Source organism: Silurus meridionalis, chromosome 5, assembly GCF_014805685.1.
Source record: "Silurus meridionalis isolate SWU-2019-XX chromosome 5, ASM1480568v1, whole genome shotgun sequence".
Lineage (NCBI taxonomy): Eukaryota > Metazoa > Chordata > Actinopteri > Siluriformes > Siluridae > Silurus > Silurus meridionalis.
This window is the reverse complement of record NC_060888.1, coordinates 12,093,730-12,115,451: the sequence shown is the minus strand read 5'-3', so window position 1 is coordinate 12,115,451 and position 21,722 is coordinate 12,093,730. Positions and strand designations below refer to the sequence as shown.

The 21,722-nt window shown below is 41.2% G+C and overlaps 1 protein-coding gene across 3 annotated transcripts in view; it reads left to right on the top strand.

Annotated features, from left to right (window-relative positions):
• The first annotated feature begins 1,203 nt into the window (after positions 1–1,203).
• The window catches only part of fbxo38 (F-box protein 38), a 95,240-nt gene continuing 74,721 nt past the window's right edge, over positions 1,204–21,722 (top strand). The window contains exons 1-3 of one of the 3 annotated variants that reach the window (XM_046849015.1): positions 1,204–1,388; positions 1,896–2,043; positions 14,897–15,037. In XM_046849015.1, the coding sequence (XP_046704971.1) occupies positions 14,910–15,037 (128 nt within the window). In that variant the 5' untranslated portion in view covers positions 1,204–1,388; positions 1,896–2,043; positions 14,897–14,909. Of the gene's footprint in view, positions 1,389–1,895; positions 2,044–14,818; positions 15,038–21,722 lie in introns of all 3 variants that reach the window. The other 2 variants (XM_046849016.1, XM_046849017.1) reach the window with 2 other exon arrangements.

Sequence of the window (21,722 nt, the reverse complement as noted above, 5' to 3'; positions counted from 1 at the left end):
GGATTTTTTTTTTTTAGATTATGTCTCTCACAGTGGACATGCACCTACAATGACAATTTCAGACCCCTCCATGATTTCTAAGTGGGAGAACTTGCAAAATAGCAAGGTGTTTAAATACTTATTTTCCTCACTGTATATTCAGTTGCACATTTCTTAGATGCCATAATATTATAACCTTCCACTTCTCCACATTTCCTCTTCAATGCCATAGCATTAGAACATCTATCTGTACTTCTTAATGATGTCCACACATCTCTGCACTGTTATAGCCTTTAAAGTTATTCACATGCTGTACATATGCTACATATTAATGTTGACTATTTGCATGATTGCTACTTTTTGCAATTCTGGTAAATGCCAAACTGCATTTTGTTACCTGTACAATGCAATGACAATAAAGATCTACCTATCTATCTATCTATCTATCTATCTATCTATCTATCTATCTATCTATCTATCTATCTATCTATCTATCTATCTATCTATCTATCTATCTAATATTAATATGATGTGAGGTCCAGTTAACAGCTAAAACAGGTAGAAGTTATAATTACTTTTTACTTAAGTACATGTCAGAGCCAAGACTTCTTTACTTTCACTTGAGTATTATCAGTACTTCAACCTTTACCGGAGTATTTTAAAACATGAGTATTTGTACTTCTACTTAAGTAAACGATGTGTGTATATATATATATATATATATATATATATATATATATATATATATATATATATATATATATATATACAGGGATGCAATTAACAGTTTTAAGAGGGTATGCAAGACAGAATTTTGGGCCCCATATATATATATATATATATATATATATATATATATATATATATATATATATATATATACACAACGTTTTAAATGTTTACAGGGAATTTACAGGGAATTTATTTTATTTCACCACAGTGTTATTATTTAAAATATGTGTGTATGTACGATAAAAAAAAAAACTAATTGGAAAACTTTTAATTGATGATTGGGGGGCCCCCTAGCGTTTCTTGGGCCCATATGCCTGGCATACTCTGCACCCCCCTAACGTCGCCCCTGTGTATATATATATATATATATATATATATATATATATATATATCGCAACATACAAAGTATTGTTTCGTCTTAAACACTCCAGCACAGTAGATGGCAGTATGGACTCCTTTAGGTTATTGGTAATCCTCAAATAAAATCACGAAGCAGGACGACTGAAGTCTTGTTTCGTGTTTTTGCTGTCAGTGAGCATGCAGTTTGTTTAGACAAAATGTTGCCCGAAGAAGAAAAATGTACGATATCTTAATGCTTCATTATTGACCAAACCAGTGTCCGGTTCAATTGCATCTTCTAGCCAGGAGTGTACAGTTTGAAGTCTGCCCGAAAACAAGTGAGATATGCACAATTCTTCCTACACTATTGTTGTTACAGCGTTCGTCTTTGAATTTGGATTTGTGCATAGTCTCTATAAAAGCCAAAGCTAAATGCTGTATGTATTTAAAATCTCACCCTGTGATTTGTCTTTGTTGTCTTAGTAGCTATTTTACTAACTAGCGTTAGCAATTTCAATATTTCATCGATATTCTTTTGGCCGCCTTATGTAATTATTTGAATCTTGGGTGGTGTGTATTCGGGTTGCTACCTTCATCACTAAGTTAAGTGTGCGTATAAAATTTAAACGCTAAAGTTTCCAAGTTTACACGGACAGTTAATCTTTGTTAATGTCCCTCACACTTTTTAAAAAGGAAATATACAGAACATTATTGGTAAGCGTTTTAAAATTTTTGTGACAAAAATGGAAAACTTTAAGCAACATAAAAATGCTGTATCATTACTGTTGTGCTTTTTGCTTAAGCTTGCTGCCATCGATTTAATAACTGTTCACTTTTTCTGATAGGTATCATAGTGGCAGCAGGCTGAGAAAGTCAGTTCAGACTTTCTATACCCAAACACAAATTCCGTCACATCCTGCAGAATATTCAGACATTCTCCATACAACTGTAATATACAGTGGTCAAATAACCTGGATTTTTACTAACAAATAGGTAAGAGCTTTCCATTGGCTAATTACGACAGTGATTTATGAATTTCAGCTGGCACTAAGATAAAGATAATGGCACCCTAATTGATGCAGTGAGTAGCTTCTTATCTCTTAAACAACCATGTCAGACGATTTATCCTGTCTTTGTGGGAAAAAAATGTTTACTCTGTTTCTTAGAGTAACTAGTCTTTGTGTTTAATTGTTGGCCTCCATCAAGCAAAGAAAACGGCTAAGGGATTGCTGAAACTAATAAAATTGGATTAATAACTAACACGTTAATAAAACCTGTTAGAATTGTGGTGAGCCATAATCAACCTCATCCATATTTATGATGTGGTGCGATCCAATTCAGTATATATGTATATATAAAGAATTTCATTGGTTCACCTTAACCCGTTCGGCAATTTCATTGGTCTAATGTTATGGGGCTCAGTTTTTTGGCTTGAAGCTTGTGAAACCGGGAAAACCCCTGCAAAAATCCATAAATGAGTCGCTTCATTGTTTAAGCCGCAGGGTTCAAAGCGTGGAAAAAAAGGAGCGGCTTATAGTCCTGAAAATACGGTACTTAAAAATCTATTTTCAAGAAAAGTTAATTAATTTCTCTTCCTCTGTAGGCATAAAAAAAAGTATAACTCGTATAAATTTTATGTATTAATGTGTGCAGAGCACTACACACGTGTTCTGCTAGTCGAACTGGGCTGTAACAGTTTCCCACTGTGGGGCAAATAAAGGTATATATTTTTAACCAATCAGAGCAGTGGTCCCCAATCCCCGGGCCGCGGGTCAATTGGTACCGGGCCACACAGAAACAATACATAACTTACATTATTTCCGTTTTATTTATTATCTGATTCTGAACGATGTTTTATTTTTTTAAATTACCGGATTCTCTCCGCCACATCTGTCTATGACTCACTCTTGATGCATGTCATGAGGCCTCTAACACATAATACATTACCGCTAAATTCAAACCCCCAAGCTAGCAAAATGAACAAAAAAACAACACAGTGGATTCACGTTTAGTTTTTATGCTGGTCGTATCATTTTATTTTGTTGCATTTATCCGCCACACCTTAAAGGCTGGTCCGTGAAAATATTGTCCGATATTAAACCGGTCCATGAAAATATTGTCCAACATTAAACCAGTTATTGCACAAAAAAGGTTGGGGACCACTGAATCAGAGGACGGAAAAATGCTGACAATATTCTGGGCCAGCTTGTCTGATACTGATTGGTTACAGAAACAGACCCCTTGCTAATAGAGACTAAGGTAAAAAGGCCAGCAGTACAGACTTTGAAGGCCCTGGGCTGATTAGATTGACATGGCAGCACATAGAGGCTGAAATCTGATTGGACAAAAAAAATCTAATATCCACGTACTGGAAGCAGTGCAGCCAAGGAAAACTTCAGCTACGAAATGAAGATAATAAAATGTTAGGAATAAATTAATACAATTTCATGAAATAAATATTAGAATTTAGGTTTTAACTGTAGGTCAGTGCTTCTGATAGTGTTTAGGCCCTCAGAGTAGGCTTTGCTGGCCCTGACCGCCCACCACTGGTATTTTAGCTATACTTTCTGCTTAGATTCAGTCAAATGTTGCAGAAATTAAACGTCATGGTACAAAAGGAACCAAAACATGCTTTGAAAGCAACTTAAGAATTTCTTAAAGTGAGGAAATGTTCTCAAATGAGCATGCTTTTAACTTACTATAGACAAAACTGAAGGCAAGAACACCCACAAGTAACCGAACCCAATCAAACAAATAAGACAAAAATATTATAGTTGCTCATTTATTTATCAAGAAATATGATCCAATATTAAATATGTGAGAGGTAAAAGTATGTGAACTTATGGTATCTGGTGTGACTCCCCTATGCAGCAATAACTGCAAGTAAACATTTTCAATAACTTTTGATCAGTCCTGCACAATGACTTTGAGGAATTATAGCCCATTCCTAGAGTATAGAATAACTTAAATTTGTGGTCGTTGGAGTTACTTATATTAAATCCACAACATTGCTGTTGATTAAGTTCAGGACTTTGACTTGTCCTCCCGTGGGGACCCAGGGTAGAACAGGTCCTCAGCACCCCAATGGTGATTGAGAGGCAGCAGATGCGGAGACTCATTTGCCGTGGGTGGCAACTCATGACTGTGGAAGAAGTCGTCAAAGTACTTCAGGAATGTGGGTGGCTGTGGCTTCCCCAGGTCCAACACAGTACTCTGGCTTGGACTTCACATTGATGGGTGGTTAAAAAGGCCTGGTCCAATCAATCGACTAGTTAAGTCTTGCCCTGGAGGGCGTTGGCATAGGGTCAATCGGGTAATATAAACTTTTGCCCAAGTATTTCACTCCTGTATCTTTGGTGCATAACTAGAGGATTTCCATGGCACTGTGCATCCGCTTGTTGGATGAAACCAAGCAACACAAATATAGCTAAAAAAAAAAAAACTAAAAGAATGATGTTGGACCAAACGACTGATACTGATTGTGTGTCTCCTCAAAAGCATGAGAACTGGCAGGGATTTATACTTCTGAAATTCCTCTTGTCTTATATGCCCCTCAGTAAGCTATCCCCCTTTGATGTGCAAAAAAGTATATTTGGCATAGCATGTTCAGTAAATGATGTAAAAATGCTAAGGAGTGGACAGATAATGGTAGAGTGCACTAGGAAAATCCACGATGAGAATCTGATGCATGCAAACAATAGCAAATATCCCTATCAAGGTCTGTTACCATCCAACACAATAAAAACAGCAACAAAAACAAATAAAAACAATATACAACAATATAATAATTAACAGAAACCTACAGTGCATCCGGAAAATATTTAGAGTGCTCCACCTTTTCCACATTTTATGTTACAGCTTTATTCAAAATAGATTTAATTAATTATTTTCCTTAAAATTCTATAAACAATACCCCATGACAATGTGGAAAAAAAGACATCTGCAAATGAATAAAAAAAGAAAAGAATCACATGTACATAGGTTTTCACATACTTTATTCAATACATTGTTGGAGCATCTTTCAACGAAAAATATAGTCTTTTTAAGTATGATGCTATAAGCATGGCACACCTATTTTTGGGCAGTTTCTCCCATACTTATTTGCAGAACCTCTCAATATCTGTTAGGTAGGATAGGGAGGTGCACAACCATTTTCAGATTTCTCCAGAGATGTTCAGTCGGGTTAAAGTCTGGGCTGTGATCGGGCCACTCATGGACATTCACAGAGTTGTCCCGTAGGCACTTCTTTGTTATCTTGGATGTGTGCTTAGGGTCATTGTCCTGTTTTAAGATGAACCGTCGACCCAGTCTGAGGTCCAGAGCGCTCTGGAGCAGGTTTTTGTCAAGGATGTCTCTGTACATTTCTGCATACATCTTTCCCTCGATCTGATGAGTCTCTGATTTCCTTCAGACATGATGCTTAATCTTTGTTTCATCAGACCAATGAATTTTGTTTCTCGTGGTCTGAGAGTCCTTCAGGTTAATTTTGGCAAACTGAAGGTGGGCTGTGTATGCAAATTTTATTTTCTTTTTTATTTTCTTTTTTAAAATAAATTGCTAAGATTTCAAACAAACCTCTTTCACGTTGTCATTATTGGTTATATTTTGTAGAATTTTAAGGTAAATATATTGAATTTAATCCATTTTGAAATAAGGATGTAACATAAAATGTAGAAAAGGTGAAGTGCTGTAAATTCTTTCTGGATGCACTATAACCTGACATTTAAAAAACCTAAACTACCAGAGAGATTTCAACTAGGATACCCAAGTGTTCCTGTAAGCATTTGAATCCCATTGAGATGTTTTAACAGCCTAAAATTTGGCTATGCCTTTGCCAGCTGTAAAAGTAAACCTATCTGCGTCAAATGCAGAGAAACAAAACATAAAATAGCCTGTACAAGACCATTGAAATGCAGCATCTGTTTGGCAGCCCACCCAGCTTCATCAAAAAAGTACCTGGTCTGGATCGAAGAAAAAGAGATGCATAGAGTAAAATGTACTGAAAGAGTGAGCTATATAGAAGCGTGTAAAATGGTTGATAAGTCACCACCCTTACCCCAAGAAAATCGTATGCATATGTAACAAAACCCACTATGAACACCATTGACTGTCAGACAGACCTAGCTTGGGTGAAAAACAAAACACCAAAACCATTTGGCAAAAGTTACCTAAAAATGAGACTCCAAGCACCAAATGCTCAGTAATAGCAAACCAGCCAAAAAAAACCCTGAAGATCAGGATGTAGGTTAGATTAGATTCAACTTTGTCATTGTGAAAGGTACATGTACAGTACAGAGCCAATTAAATGCAGTTAGCATCTGACCAGAAGTGCCTATTTACAATAAATAACATTAAGATAAATAGGGTATGAGGTCTATATATACAGTGATGAGGGTGATTAATGTACAGAAGGTGCAGTAGGTAATGTTATATTTACTAATATTCAATATACTGTGAAAAGATTATGCATAGATAGACATGTCAGAAGATAATACACTCAATGGCATGATATAGTAATGTAAAAGTATGAATGCATGTATAATACAGTATATACAGTATAAATATGGATGGATTGTAAAGTAGTGCAAATGTGAGTTATGGATGGTGCAAAAAAAAAAATTGTAGTCGATAAGGAGTGCAAAATACACAGAAAGTGACAATGCAGTATTGAATCAGCTGTTCAGTGCAGTAACAGCCACAGGGGAAAAAAGCTATACTTCATACTGTTTGTGTGGGAGAAGGGTGAATAATCCATGGTTTGGATGAGGGGTATCTTTTATACATTAGGCAGTTTTCACTACCCTCTGATGGGCTTTACGGTTTGAAGCGGTGCAGCTGCTGTACCACACTGAGATGCAGTTAGTGAGGATGCTCAGTATCCTGTAGCACAGATGGGACTTTTTAAGTTTCCTCAGAAAATAAACAAGCATTGTTGTGCCTTCATGAGCAGAATAGGAGAGTTCAGAGACCAGGTTCGATTCTCAGAGATGTGGACTCCAAGGAACTTAAAGCTGGGTACACGCTAACAGCAGCTCCATTGAGGTGAATGGGCGCATGAGAGTGTTTGCCGGCTCGTCTAATATCCACAATGACCTCTTGTCTTCTTGGTGTTGAGTTCCAGGTTATTGTCCTCACACCATGCTACTAGGTGCTGGATCTCCTCCCTGTAAGCCGTCTCATCGTTACCTCTGTTTAGGACACCATGGTTTCATCTGCAAAGGAGGTATGCAGTCATAGATGAAAAGGGAGTATAGAAAAGGAGACTCATCCCTGAGGAACCCCAGTGCTCAGGGTAAGACTGGAAGAGGTGCGGTGTTCAGTAGGACAGCACAGCTTCAAGATTATCTTAGAAGTGGCTTACGGTGTTAAAAGCTGAGATTAAATCAACAAACAACATCCTGGCATAAGTGTTGGGGTTGTCCAGATGAGTCAGGCAGATTAAAGTACAGTGGAAATGGCATCCTCAGTTGACCTATTCGGGCGATAGGAAAATTGGTATGGGTCCAGAGTGGGTCACCGACAGGCTTTAAGATGAGTAAGGACCAGTCTTTCTAAGCACTTTGTGATGACGGGCCTGAGTGCGACGAGACGGGAAATCACCAAGTTCTGTTGCAGCGGAGTGCTTTGGCACTGGCACGATGGATATACCAACTGAGTGCAATTAAAGCCCAAAAGCAAAATGCATTTAACAAAAATTAATAAAGAAGGGAGATCTCAAATGAAAAAACAACCAAAGGACATTGCAATGGCAGAATATCCAACCTTTTACAGTCGCAGCTTATCCAATAAATGTACAAATAAATGACCCTCATTTATTTTTCCAACCTGATAATGAGCTTAACTATTATTCAGTGGAACTGTCGTGGAATTTATGTAAATTGTCCAGAACTACAACAATTAAAAGCTACCTTTAACCCATTTTTCCTTCAGAAAACCTGCCTAGCTCCAGACATCCACTTTATAAACTTTAATGTGCCTAATCGAAATACACAATGTCCTTTAGATGGGTCAGTTATACTGATAAGAAAGGACATAATCCATAATGCCATAGATCTCACTATTTGCAAGCTGGGAATATATACTACTGGAATGCATGGGATGACCTGTGTGGGAGTGATCACTTCCCTCTGATAATAAAGTCTACAGAAGAAAAACAAGAAAAAAAAACAAGAAAATGGCTATTAAAGAAAGCCAAATGTCATGTCTTCCAGTCACTATGCCCTAAGAAGTTAAACATACAAACCCAAAGAAGCCAAGCCAATCAAGAGTTTCACCGATTCCCTTATTGAAATAGCGGAACAATCAGTCCCAAAAAACATTAACAAAGCCATACTGCGACGCTAAACCATGGTTTAATGAAAATTGCAAACAAGCTATTAAAAATAGGAAAAAGACGGAAAGGATATTTAACAAACATTCTACAACAGAAAACATGACCAGACTGAAAATTAACAGGGCGAGGAAGGCAAGGTACAAATACAAAATATAAAGAATCAAACTTCTCTACCAAACAAGAGATTGCTGACAAAGTAGCAGAGACATTTGAGAAAAACTCTTTTGTGGGAAAACTGCCAAAACTATTATAAACAAAACAAGAACAATTGACCCTTAAATTCCTTTCATTTAAAATTAAAGCATATAACCAGCTGTTTACAATAGAAGAACTTTTAAAAGCTTTAAACTGCTCAAACTGTATATACAGTGGTGTAAAAGTGTTTTCCGATTTCTTACTTTTTTAGCATGTTTGTCCCACTTTAATGATTCAGATCATCAAACTAATTTAAATATTAGTAAAAGATAATACAAGTGAACACAACATGCAGTTTTTAAATTAAGGTTTTTAATAATGAGGAAAAACAAAATCCAAAACTACATGGCCCTGTGTGAAAAACTGTTTGCCCCCCCCGTTAAAACTGTGGTTTATCACACTTGTTCATTTTTTCTAGCCACACCTAGGCCTGATTACTGCCACACTTGTTCACAATCAAAAAATATCTTAAATAGGACCTGCCTGACAAAGTGAAGTAGACCAAAAGATCCTCAAAAGCTAGACATCATGCCAAGATTCGAAGAAATTCATAAACAAATGAGAAAGAAAGTAATTGAGATCTGTCAGTCTGGAAAGGGTTATTAAGCCATTTCTAAAGCTTTGGGACTCCAAAGCTTGAGTTCTCCACTGGAACAGGAGTGGCCAGCCGACCAACATTACCCCAAGAGCATAGAGTCTCATCCAAGAGGTCACAGAAGACCCCACAACAACATCTAAAGAACTGCAGGCCTCACTTGCCCCAGTTAGGGTTAGTGTTCATGACCAACATAAGAAAGAGACTGGGAAAAAATAGTTCCAAGACGAAAACTGCTGCTGAGCAAAAAGAACATAAAGGCTTATCTCAGTATTACCAGAAAACATCTTGATGATCCCCAAGACTTTTGGGGAAAATACTCTGTGGACTGAAGACACAAAAGTTCAACCTTTTGGAAGTTTATGGTGGTTGTAGTGTGATGATCTGGGGCTGTTTTGCTGCTTCAGGACCTGGAAGATGTGCTGTGATAAATAGAACCATGAATTCTGCTGTTTGCCAAGAAATCCTGAAGGAGAATGTCCGGCCATCTGTTTGTGACCTCAAGCTAAAGCGAACTTGAGTTCTGCAGCAGGACAATGATCCAAAACACACCAGCAAGTCCACCTCTGAATGGCTGAAGAAAAACAAAATGACGACTTTGGAGTGGCCTAGCCAAAGTCCTGACCTGAATCCTTTTGAGATGCTGTGGCATGACCTTAAAAAGGCGGGTTAGGGCGGCCCAACCAGTTAAGTTTAGGGGCAAACACTTTTTTACACAGGGCCATGTAGTTTTGCATTTCGTTTTCATTCAATAATAAAAACCTTCATTTAAAACTGCATGTTGTGTTCACTTGTGTTATCTTTTACTAATATTTAAATTAGTTTTATGATCTGAAACATTAAAGTGTGACAACAAACAAAAAGATAAGAAATCAGGAAGGGGGAAAACACTTTTTCACACCACTGTAGCTTATGTGGACACAACATTGAAATAGGGCATCCTAAAAGACTTTCATTTTTATTTCAATTCATTGCCAACTTCTTATCCAGCAGTTGTTTTCGTGTCCTTGTTAGAAACACCCTGTCTAACCTGTACACACAAGAATTAAGTGTGCCTCAAGGAAACATTCTGTCAATTACCCTTTTTAGCATAAACATTTACAGCATTGCAAACGTAATCAGACCCAACATGTTTTGCAGTCTCCATATTAATGAAAAAGTTAACATTATAAAAGTACTGTCCAAAATAAGATTGGGCACAGACCATGCTACTCTGTTGAGACTATACAACGGAAGTGTAGTCTATAGTGTAGCCAGGAAATCCTATACCAAAACATTGTACACAGTGCACCACCTAGGACTAAGGCTCTCTCTTGGAGCATTCAGGACATCACTAGTTCAAAGTTTATACATTGAAGCAAGAGAACAATCTCTCAAACAGGCGTTTAAAACTTGCCTTGCGAAATCAAAATCAGATTCTAATTTGACTGTCAAATTATCTGCTAATCCTAGAGATTCACATACTTTCACAAATATTCAATTCAATTAACTGAAGCTTATTTATGCACTTACTCGCACACCCAGACAGTAAAGCGTTACAGTAGTCTAATCTAGAAGTAACAAAAGCATGAACTAGTTTTTCTGCATCCTGTAACGACATCATATTTCTAATTTTAGCAATATTTCTAAGGTGAAAGAAGGCGATCCTGGTGATATTATTCACGTGAGACTCAAAGGAAAGACTCGGGTCAATAATCACACCAAGGTCTTTGACAGCCGTACATGCTGAAACAGAAACACCATCCAGAGATGCTACATAATCGGAAAGTTTATTTCTAGCTGCATGTGGTCCTAGTAAAAGTACTTCCGTCTTATCTGAGTTGAGCAGAAGAAAGTTATTAAGCATCCACTGTCTAATGTCCTTTACACACTTCTCAACATTGTTAAGCTGATCTAGCTCATCTGGCTTTGCTGAAATATACAGCTGTGTGTCATCAGCATAGCAATGGAAGCGAATCCCATGTTTATGAATGATTTCACCAAGAGGCAGCATATATAAAGAGAAAAGCAGTGGGCCCAAGACAGATCCTTGAGGAACACCAAACTTTACCTCATAGAGTGTGGAGAACTCACCATTTACATCCACAAACTGATAGCGATCAGTCAAATAAGACCTGAGCCAAGAGAGAGCTGTTCCCTTTATTCCTACAACGTTCTCAAGTCTAGCAAGCAGTATAGTGTGATCAATGGTGTCAAAAGCTGCACTAAGGTCGAGCAAAACAAGTAAGGAGACAAAACCCTGATCAGAGGCCAATAACAGGTCATTTACCACCTTAACTAGCGCCGTCTCTGTGCTATGATGAGGCCGAAATCCTGACTGATACATTTCAAAAATGTTATTCATAAGCAGATGTGAGCATAACTGCTGTGCTACAACCTTTTCTAAAATTTTGGATATAAAGGGGAGATTTGATATCGGTCTGTAGTTGGACAACTGACATGGGTCAAGGTCAGGTTTCTTAATAAGGGGGTAGATAACTGCCAGTTTGAAGGATTTAGGTACATAACCAGTGCTAATGGAAGAGTTAATTATTTTTAAAACAGGTTTGATTACCTCTGGAGCTATCTGTTTAAAGAAACTAGTAGGCAAGGGATCGAGAATGCAGGTTGATGGTTTTGATGAGGAGATTAATGAAATTAAGTCATTCTCATAAATAGGAGTGAAGCTTTGTAGTTGATTGTCCATTATAATTACACTGCTGTCTACAGGGTTACTTGTAAAATAATTTGGATTTATATTAACCGTCTGGATTTCTTGCCTGATGTTTTCAATTTTATTATTAAAAAAGTTCATGAAATCATTACTACCTATTGATGGTGTGCATGTTAGTGCAGTGCTTTTATTCCCTGTTAATTTTGCTACCGTGCTGAATAAAAATCTAGGATTATGCTTGTTATTTTCTATGAGGGTGGAGAAATATGCTGATCTGGCAGCACTAAGAGATTTTCTATAATTTAAGAGGCTCTCCTTCCATGCTATTTGAAATACTGTTCATTTTGTTTGACGCCATTTGCGTTCTAATTTTCGAGTGTTCTGTTTTAAGGTGCGCGTATGATCATTATACCACTGTGCTAATTTTTTCTCCCTGATCATTTTGGTCTTAAGGGGAGCTACATCATCTAGAGTGTAACGTAACGTTGTTTCTAGATGTTCAGTGGCCCAGTCGAGCTCTGCGGGGTCTGACGGAGATCTATCTAATATCGTAATTTCGGGAAGATTATTAATAAAACGCGCTGCTGTAGCTGACGTGAAAGTACGCTTAACACAGTAACGTGGTGACGTCGAAATGCAATGACTTAGGCAAATTTTAAGCGAGATTAGATAATGGTCTGAAATAGCTTCAGACTGTGGAATTATGACTAAGTTTTTTATTTTTAATCCAAATGTTAACAACAAATCGAGAGTGTGTCCACCACTATGAGTGGGTCCTATAACATTCTGATTAATTCCGACTGAATCTAGAATGGACACAACTGCTGCTCTTAAGGAGTCTTCCTGATTATCAAAATGAATATTAAAGTCTCCAACAATTAATGCTTTGTCTAAAGAAGTAGCTAGATTTGTAATGAAATCTGCAAATTCTATCAGAAAATCAGAGTAGGGCCCTGGGGGTCTATAAATAATAATTAGTGGAATTAACTGACTTGACCTGCTTTCGGACACTGAATATTTTATGTTGGTGTAAAGAACTTCAAATGTTTTACATTTGTGTTTAGTCTTTTGTGTGACGATTAGATTATTATTATAAATAGCTGCTACTCCACCTCCTCTGCCATTTAGACGGGGTTGGTGTATGTAACTATACCCAGGAGGACTCGCCTCACTTAATGCTACATATTCATTTGATTTAATCCACGTTTCTGTCAAACACATTATATTAAACTCCTGGTCGGTAATAATTTCGTTTATAGTCAGCGCTTTTGGCGTGAGAGATCTAATATTCAACAATCCTATTTTTAGATCAGAGGTGCACAAGTGTGCGTTCAGTCCTATTTAATTTAATGTTAATCAGGTTACTTAAACAGACTTTCTGATAATTTCTATATTTTGGTTTTGCTCAGGGGACAGACACAGTCTCAATATGGTGGATCCTGAGTGACGACTCTGTGCAGCTAGCAGACGGTCGGTTTAGCCTGTCTGTCTGCTCCCTGGCCTTGGCTCTAGACAGTCACATGTTAACTAGTGCTGTTCTGAGACTATGACCTATACTACAAGAAATGAGAGCAGGACCTTCCCGTGTGGGATGGACACCGTCCCGCCCTAACAGGCCAGCCTTGCCCTCAAAAATGCTCCAATTATTAATGAAGCCCACATTGTTTTTGGAGCACCACTCGGACATCCAGCAGTTCAGCAACCATAACCTGCTGTAGGCTACATCGCCACGTCGCATTGGGATGGGGCCAGAGCATACTACAGCATCGGACATTGCCTTTGCTAATTTACACACCTCTATAATATTACTCTTAGTAACCTCTGACTGTCGAAGGCGTATATCATTAGCTCCTGTGTGAAAAACTATCTTAGAGAACCTGTGCTTTCCTAAGAATCTAAGCTGACCTGCTATGTCAGGCGGCCTGGCTCCCAGTATACACATAACCTGTGCTGCTGGTGCCCCTAAAGGTCTAGCTAATTTCACGTGCCTCAGAATGGAGTCTCCTAAAACCAGAGCTCTTTCAGGTTTCTCAGCGGGTGCTTCACTGAGGAGAGCAAACCTGTTGGACACGCGAAGCGGAGAGGAAGGTGCTGCCGTGGGCGAGCCTTAGCGTTAGCTTTGGCTTTCTTGAGTATGCCGCCAGTCGTCACCCATTCGCCCGCTGCGAGGGCTCTAATGCCGGAGTCGGGGAATAGTACCTTCACCTAGGGCATCCAGACTTTCCCCTGCAGAACTTGGACTGCTCTCACACTCACTACTTCTCTCTAGACTCTGGATGCGCTCCTCTAATGCTAAGATCTTCTCTGTCAAAGAGCAAACTAGCTTACACTTCTCACAGATAAAATTATCGCTAACAACGGAGAAAGACTGACTAAACATGTCACACTTCACACACTGAGTGAACTGGATGTTTGCCATAGTAGAGAAATTACGTACCCTTAATGTGATTACTGTAGTGTGTGTTCGTAGTTCTGGTGAATGACCTTCACTCACTGCTTTCAAAGCCTCAGACAGGGAAAAAAGCGCTCTTCCGACAGCAAAAATAGTCGAGACGGAGCCAACGGAAAGTGAAGGATGCAGGAAATCAAAACGATATTTTGATATTTTAAAGCGAGAAAAGTGAGAAAAAAAACGAACTATAAAAAATTTAAAACGCCGATACAAACACAATTCCCGGTGAACAGTTCAACAACAAATCTAAAATATGTAAAATCAGATTTATTATAATTATTATATAATAAGTACATAAATACAATAATGCTTTTGTCTCATTTATTTGGTTTTGTTTACTTATCTAATTATTGTGTAAAACAGCTGATGTTTAGGCACTTATTTACCAGGAAATTAAATTTAAAAGGTTTCACAAACTTTTAAGCACCACCATATACCAAATAAAATTTGTGCCACTGTCTAAATAATTATTATACTGATTGTGCCATTCTTGAGTCATGCCTTGAAACTTTTTTTTTTTTTTTTTTACTTTTTTTTTAGAAAACATAACAGATTTGAATATGTTAAGAGGCTCTCCATTGATGGATTAAGTTGCTTATCATTTTTGACTGACTACAGGACTATCCAGGACATGATGGGCCCTAGGAGAAAATCCACTAAGACAAGTGTTGTGGGAGGAACAAATTTTACTTTGCCAAAAGAAGAATCAAAAGATTACATAAATGAGCTTTCACATGAGGTGCTCTGCCATATATTCCGGTTAGTATTCTGTGTGTGTGTGTGTGTGTGTGTGTGTGTGTGTGTATGTATGTATGTATGTATGTATGTATGTATGTATGTGTATATATATATATATATATATATATATATATATATATATATATATATATATATATATTAATTAATTAATTAATTAATTAATTAGGGATGTAACGGTACTGGTAGAGATTTTTCGGTACAGGGCTTTTAGTTCGGTACTGCAGGTCACATGCCTTTTTACGTGCAGAACTTAGTTGAACATTGAAATCAAAAGTAAAATGTGCATGTTCACAAATTAAAAAAAAATACACTTTGTGAATAAAAAAATTACAATCAATTTTGTTTTTAATTTCTCCCCACTAACCGTACCGAAACTGTACTGTGATTTAAAAACTGAGGTATGTATCGAATCGTGAATTTTGTGTATCGTTACACCCCGAGAGTGTGTGTGTGTGTGTGTATGTATGTGTGTGTGTGTGTATATATATATTAATTAGGGATGCACCGAACTGAAAATTCTTGGCCAAAACCGAAAAAGAGGAAAGCAAGACCGAAAACCCGAAATAAATTATGCCTATTATTATTATTACTGTTGCATTTATGGCTATGACTGTGTACTAACCTTACTAAAATCAAGGCATTTCAATTGCATAAATTCATATTAAAGTTTCAAAGAATAAATCAATTACAAATGATAATATAATAATAAATAAATAATATTTATTTATAGCACATCACAACAATGCACAGGATAAAATAAATTAAAATTCAAACTTAAATGTTTAACTTAAATGCACTCATGTACATTAAATAATAATGTACAGGCCCTCTGGCCTGCTGAAAGGTTGTAAAATTAAATATGTTCTTTCATAAAAACAAAGTGCATTCAGAACAAGTGCAACTGCTTAAAGATACAACAATATTTTCACTTAGGCCTACAACATAATAGTGTATCAAAACAAAGACTGCCATAGCCCATATGTTAACTGTAGAACTTCAACTGAACTGTGCAAAGTGGATAATAAATATTTAAAAACTAGACAAGCCCATTCTACTTCTTTAGGTAAAGTGGCAGGTTTTTCTTAATGAAGAGTAGCTTCTCTGCTTTATCACAGTGAAGTCTGTTCCTCTTCTCATCGAGAACATGGGCTGCTGCACTGAACAGTCTCTCGCCGTCAGTGCTTGTGCACGGAGCAGAAAAGTACTTGCGTGCCAACTTTGCCAGGTCAGGAAAGCGCCTTGACACCCTCACTGGGAAACTTCCTTGCCTTTTCAAAAACTTCCGCCACAGACGGAGTGCGCATGCTCGGACGGGTTTTGCTTTTCTGTGCCGTGTTCCTCTCATATTCAGCATAGCAATCGGGATGTTTGGATTTCAGCTGATAAATTAAATCCGACGTGGAGAAAGTCTTTGCAGACTCACCCCCTTTTGGAATTTCGGCATTACATGTTTTGCAAATCGCTATCCGTGAGTCTTTCTCAGATATACTAAAATACGTCCACACCGCAGACATGTTGCTTCAGACAAGCACGTGCAGGCCGCGGTTTCTGTTTGCGTCATCACAACAAACTGTTTTTTTTTTTTTTTTTGAAGATTTTCGGTGGCCGAATAATCGGTGCATCCGTTATATATATATATATATATATATATATATATATATATATATATATATATATATATATATATATATACCTTAAAATAATACTTTGCAGGTTTTTAATTCACTTATCTACATGGGCATATTTTGTGTATATATATATATATATATATATATATATATATATGTATATACAGGAGTGCAGAATTATTAGGCAAATGAGTATTTTGACCACATCATCCTCGTTATGCATGTTGTCTTACTCCAAGCTGTATAGGCTGGAAAGCCTACTACCAATTAAGCATATTAGGTGATGTGCATCTCTGTAATGAGAAGGGTGTGGTCTAATGACATCAACACCCTATATCAGGTGTGCATAATTATTAGGCAACTTCCTTTCCTTTGGCAAAATGGGTCAAAAGAAGGACTTGACAGGCTCAGAAAAGTCAAAAATAGTGAGATATATTGCAGAGGGATGCAGCAGTCTTAAAATAGCCAAGCTTCTGAGCGTGATCATCGAACAATCAAGCGTTTCATTCAAAATAGTCGACAGGGTCGCAAGAAGCGTGTGGAAAAACCAAGGCGCAAAATAACTGCCCGTGAACTGAGAAAAGTCAAGCGTGCAGCTGCCAAGATGCCACTTGCCACCAGTTTGGCCATATTTCAGAGCTGCAACATCACTGGGTGCCCAAAAGCACAAGGTGTGCAATACTCAGAGACATGGCCAAGGTAAGAAAGGCAGAAAGTCGACCACCACTGAACAAGACACACAAGCTGAAAGCGTCAAGACTGGGCCAAGAAATATCTCAAGACTGATTTTCTAAGGTTTTATGGACTGATGAAATGAGAGTGAGTCTTGATGGGCCAGATGGATGGGCCCGTGGCTGGATTGGTAAAGGGCAGAGAGCTCCAGTCCGACTCAGGCGCCAGCAAGGTGGAGGTGGAGTACTGGTTTGGGCTGGTATCATCAAAGATGAGCTTGTGGGGCCTTTTCGGGTTGAGGATGGAGTCAAGCTGAACTCCCAGTCCTACTGCCAGTTTCTGGAAGACACCTTCTTCAAGCAGTGGTACAGGAAGAAGTCTGCATCCTTCAAGAAAAACATGATTTTCATGCAGGACAATGCTCCATCATACACGTCCAAGTACTCCACAGCGTGGCTGGCATGAAAGGGTATAAAAGAAGAAAATCTAATGATATGGCCTCCTTGTTCACCTGATCTGAACCCCATTGAGAACCTGTGGTCCATCATCAAATGTGCGATTTACAAGGAGGAAAACAGTACACCTCTCTGAACAGTGTCTGGGAGGCTGTGGTTGCTGCTGCAATGTTGATGGTGAACAGATCAAAACACTGACAGAATCCATGGATGGCAGGCTTTTGAGTGTCCTTGCAAAGAAAGGTGGCTATATTGGTCACTGATTTGTTTTGTTTGGTTTTGAATGTCAGACATGTATATTTGTGAATGTTGAGATGTTATATTGGTTTCACTGGTAAAAATAAATAATTGAAATGGGTATGAATTTGTTTTTTGTTAAGTTGCCTAATAATTATGCACAGTAATAGTCACCTGCACACACAGATATCCCCCTAAAATAGCTAAAACTAAAAACTACTTCCAAAAATATTCAGCTTTGATATTAATGAGTTTTTTGTGTTCATTGAGAACATGGTTGTTGTTCAAATTAAATCCTCAAATAAAATTAATCCTCAAAAATACAACTTGCCTAATAATTCTGCACTCCCTGTATATATATATATATATGTATGTGTATGTGTCAGGGATCCACCTGCCACGCCCCTTTGGTGGCTCTCTATGCCTCCACTCTCCATAGAGCTCCAGGTTTAACCACGCACACCTGGAGCTCATCATCACTCATGCCTCCACTCTCTCTGAAGCTCCAGGTTTAACGAGGCACACCTGAAGCTCATCACTCCACTCCTACATAAACCCCTCACTCACATTCACTCCCCGTTCGTTATTGTTTATGTTTGACTTTCCGTACTACATGTTTTGGCGTTCCGGTTTTCATGCGGGACTTCTCTCATCCGTTTCATCCGGACTACAGAATCCCGTACCGGCTGCGCTTCCCCTCCCTGTGCATCTCGGGTCAGCTACGCTTCTCCCAATGCGCTACTCGGACTATCTCTCTCGACCGTAGGACTGCCGTGTGCTTGTGCTTGTGTGTGTGTGCGCGTATGCGCGTCTGTGTGTGTGTGTATGCTCGTATCTCTCTCTCCCTCACACGTGCATTAAAGCCCAAGCGAGCTGTACTCCGGCTTCCGCCTTCTGTTTCGCTCGCACCCTGACAGAATAACGAACCTCCTGAAAAGGATATCATTTACAAAAAAAATAAATAAAATGATCGGGTTGCTGCCGTGGTCCCAGCACGATCCAAACCTCGGATGGAGGATTCGCTGTGCCACGATGAAGCGACGGTCAAGCTCCGCCTCTGGAAACACCCGGAAGCACGCAGCCGATTCATCCTCGCCGGCTCGGGAACGTGCAAGCACGGCTGCGCCACGCCCCCCTGCGAGTCTTATGGAATTCCCGGCTCGCTTTTCCGGCGATATGGCGGAGTGGAGCGTTTTTGTTTGGAGCGTGGATAAATATATGAGCTTCTATCCCTCCTCTTACACCACCAAAACAGCTAAAACCACGCTCCATATCTCCCTCTTGTCTGGAGACTCTCTCTCTCTTGCCAGTAAGCTGTGGAGCGCGTTCGGAGGGGATTTCCGTTCGTGTACTCATTTCATTGAGCGTCTCACGGGGATGTTCGGGATGAATCCGGCGTATCTGTGGTGCAACCCTCTCGATTCTGAGCAGGTTCCACCCCAGAGTTTCCAGGAGGACTTTTTCCCGCTCCAGAGTCCTGAAGAGAGCTCCGTTTCGCTCCAGAGTCCTGAAGAGAGCTCCGTTTCGCTCCAGAGTCCTGAAGAGAGCTCCGTTTCGCTCCAGAGTCCTGAAGAGAGCTCCGTTCCGCTCCAGAGTCCTGAAGAGAGCTCCGTTCCGCTCCAGAGTCCTGAAGAGAGCTCCGTTCCGCTCCAGAGTCCTGAAGAGAGCTCCGTTCCGCCCCAGAGTCCTGAAGAGAGCTTGGCTTCGTCCCAGGACCTCCAGGAGAGCTCGGCTTCGTCCCAGGACCTCCAGGAGAGCTCGGCTTCGTCCCAGGACCTCCAGGAGAGCTCGGCTTCGCCCCAGGACCTCCAGGAGAGCGTAGCTCCGCCCCAGGACCTCCAGGAGAGCGTAGCTCCGCCCCAGGACCTCCAGGAGAGCTCAGCTCCGTTCCAGGTCGTCCAGGAGAGCTCAGTTCCGTTCCAGGTCGTCCAGGAGAGCTCGGCTTCGTCCCAGGACCTCCAGGAGAGCTCAGCTCTGCCCCAGGACCACCACGAGAGCTCAGCTTCGCCCAAGGACCTCCAGGAGAGCCCAGTTCTGATCCAGGACCTCCAGGAGAGCTCAGTTCCGCTCCAGGACTCCCAGGAGAGCTCAGCTCCGCTCCAATGTGTCCCTGAGAGCACCTCTCCGCTCCAGTATGTCCCCGAGAGCACCTCTCAGCTCCAAGATCTCCAAGCGAGCTCAGTTCCACGCCAAGGTCTCCCGGCGAGCTCTGTTTCGCTTCAGGACCTCCAGGACAGCTCCTTTCCACCCCGGAGCTTCCCAGTGCACTCAACTCAGACTCAAGGCCGCGAAAAGGTCGTCGTACCGCCGCCCGGACGCGAAAGGGACGTCGTACCGCCTCCTCACGGTCTCCCCGAAGGCGACGCCCCACCTCACGGCCTCCCCGAAGGCGACGCCCCACCTCACGGCCTCCCCGAAGGCGACAGCTCGCCTCACGGTCTCCCCGAAGACGACAGCTCGCCTCACGGTCTCCCCGAAGGCGACGGCTCGCCTCACGGTCTCCCCGAGGGCAACGGCTTGCTTCACGGTCACCCAGAAGGCGACAGCTTGCCTCACTGTTCCTCTGGAGGTGAGGCCACGTCACAGGGTTCCTCTCCCAGTGAAGCCACGTCACAGAGCTTCTCTCTGCCCCAGAGCATCCCTGAGAGCTCCTCTCTGCTCCACAGCGTCTCCGAGAGCTCCTCTCTGCTCCACAGCGTCTCCGAGAGCTCCTCTCCGCTCCACAGCGTCTCCGAGAGCTCCTCTCCGCTCCACAGCGTCTCCGAGAGCTCCTCTCCGCTCCACAGCGTCTCCGAGAGCTCCTCTCCGCCCACAGAGTCTCCGAGAGCTCCTCTCCGCTCCACAGAGTCTCCGAGAGCTCCTCTCCGCTCCACAGAGTCTCCGAGAGCTCCTCTCCGCTCCACAGAGTCTCCGAGAGCTCCTCTCCGCTCCACAGAGTCTCCGAGAGCTCCTCTCCGCTCCACAGAGTCTCAGAGAGCCCCTCTCTGCTTCAGCACATCCCGCCTCCGAGCTCCTCTGATGGCGATGTCTTGCCTCCGTGCGACTCTGAGGGCGACGTCACGCCTTTGAGCTCCTCCAAAGACGACGTCACGCCTCTGAGCTCCTCCTTTGACGACGTCTCGCTCCCGAGCTTCCTGGAAGGCGACGTTTCGCCCCAAAGCTCCTCCTTCGATGACGTCTCGCTCCCGAGCTTCCTGGAAGGCGACGTTTCGCCCCAGAGCTCCTCCTTTGACGACGTCTCGCTCCCGGGCTTCCTGAAAGGCGACGTCTCGCCCCAGGGCTCCTCCTTCGACGACGTCTCGCCTCAGGGCTCCTCCGATGGCGACGTCTCGCCTCCGGGCTCCTTCGATGGAGACGTCTCGCCTCCGGGCTCCTTCGATGGTGACGTCTCGCCTCCGGGCTCCTCCGATGGCGGCGTCCCACCTCTGAACTCCACCGTGGACATCACTCGGCCTCTGGACACCACCGGGGTCGTTTTTCTGATTCCGGGCTCCACCGGGTGCGTCACTCGTACTCCGATCTCCGCTACGGACGTAGCTCCAATCCAGACCTCATTTGGCGTCTATCCGGCCCTGATCGCCGCCGAGGGCATCACTCGGTCTCGGGTCTCTGCTGTGGAGGTCGCTCAACCTCGGGACTCCGCTGAGGGCGCAGCTTGGTCCCTGTCCGACACTGGGGCTGTCTCTCTGCCTC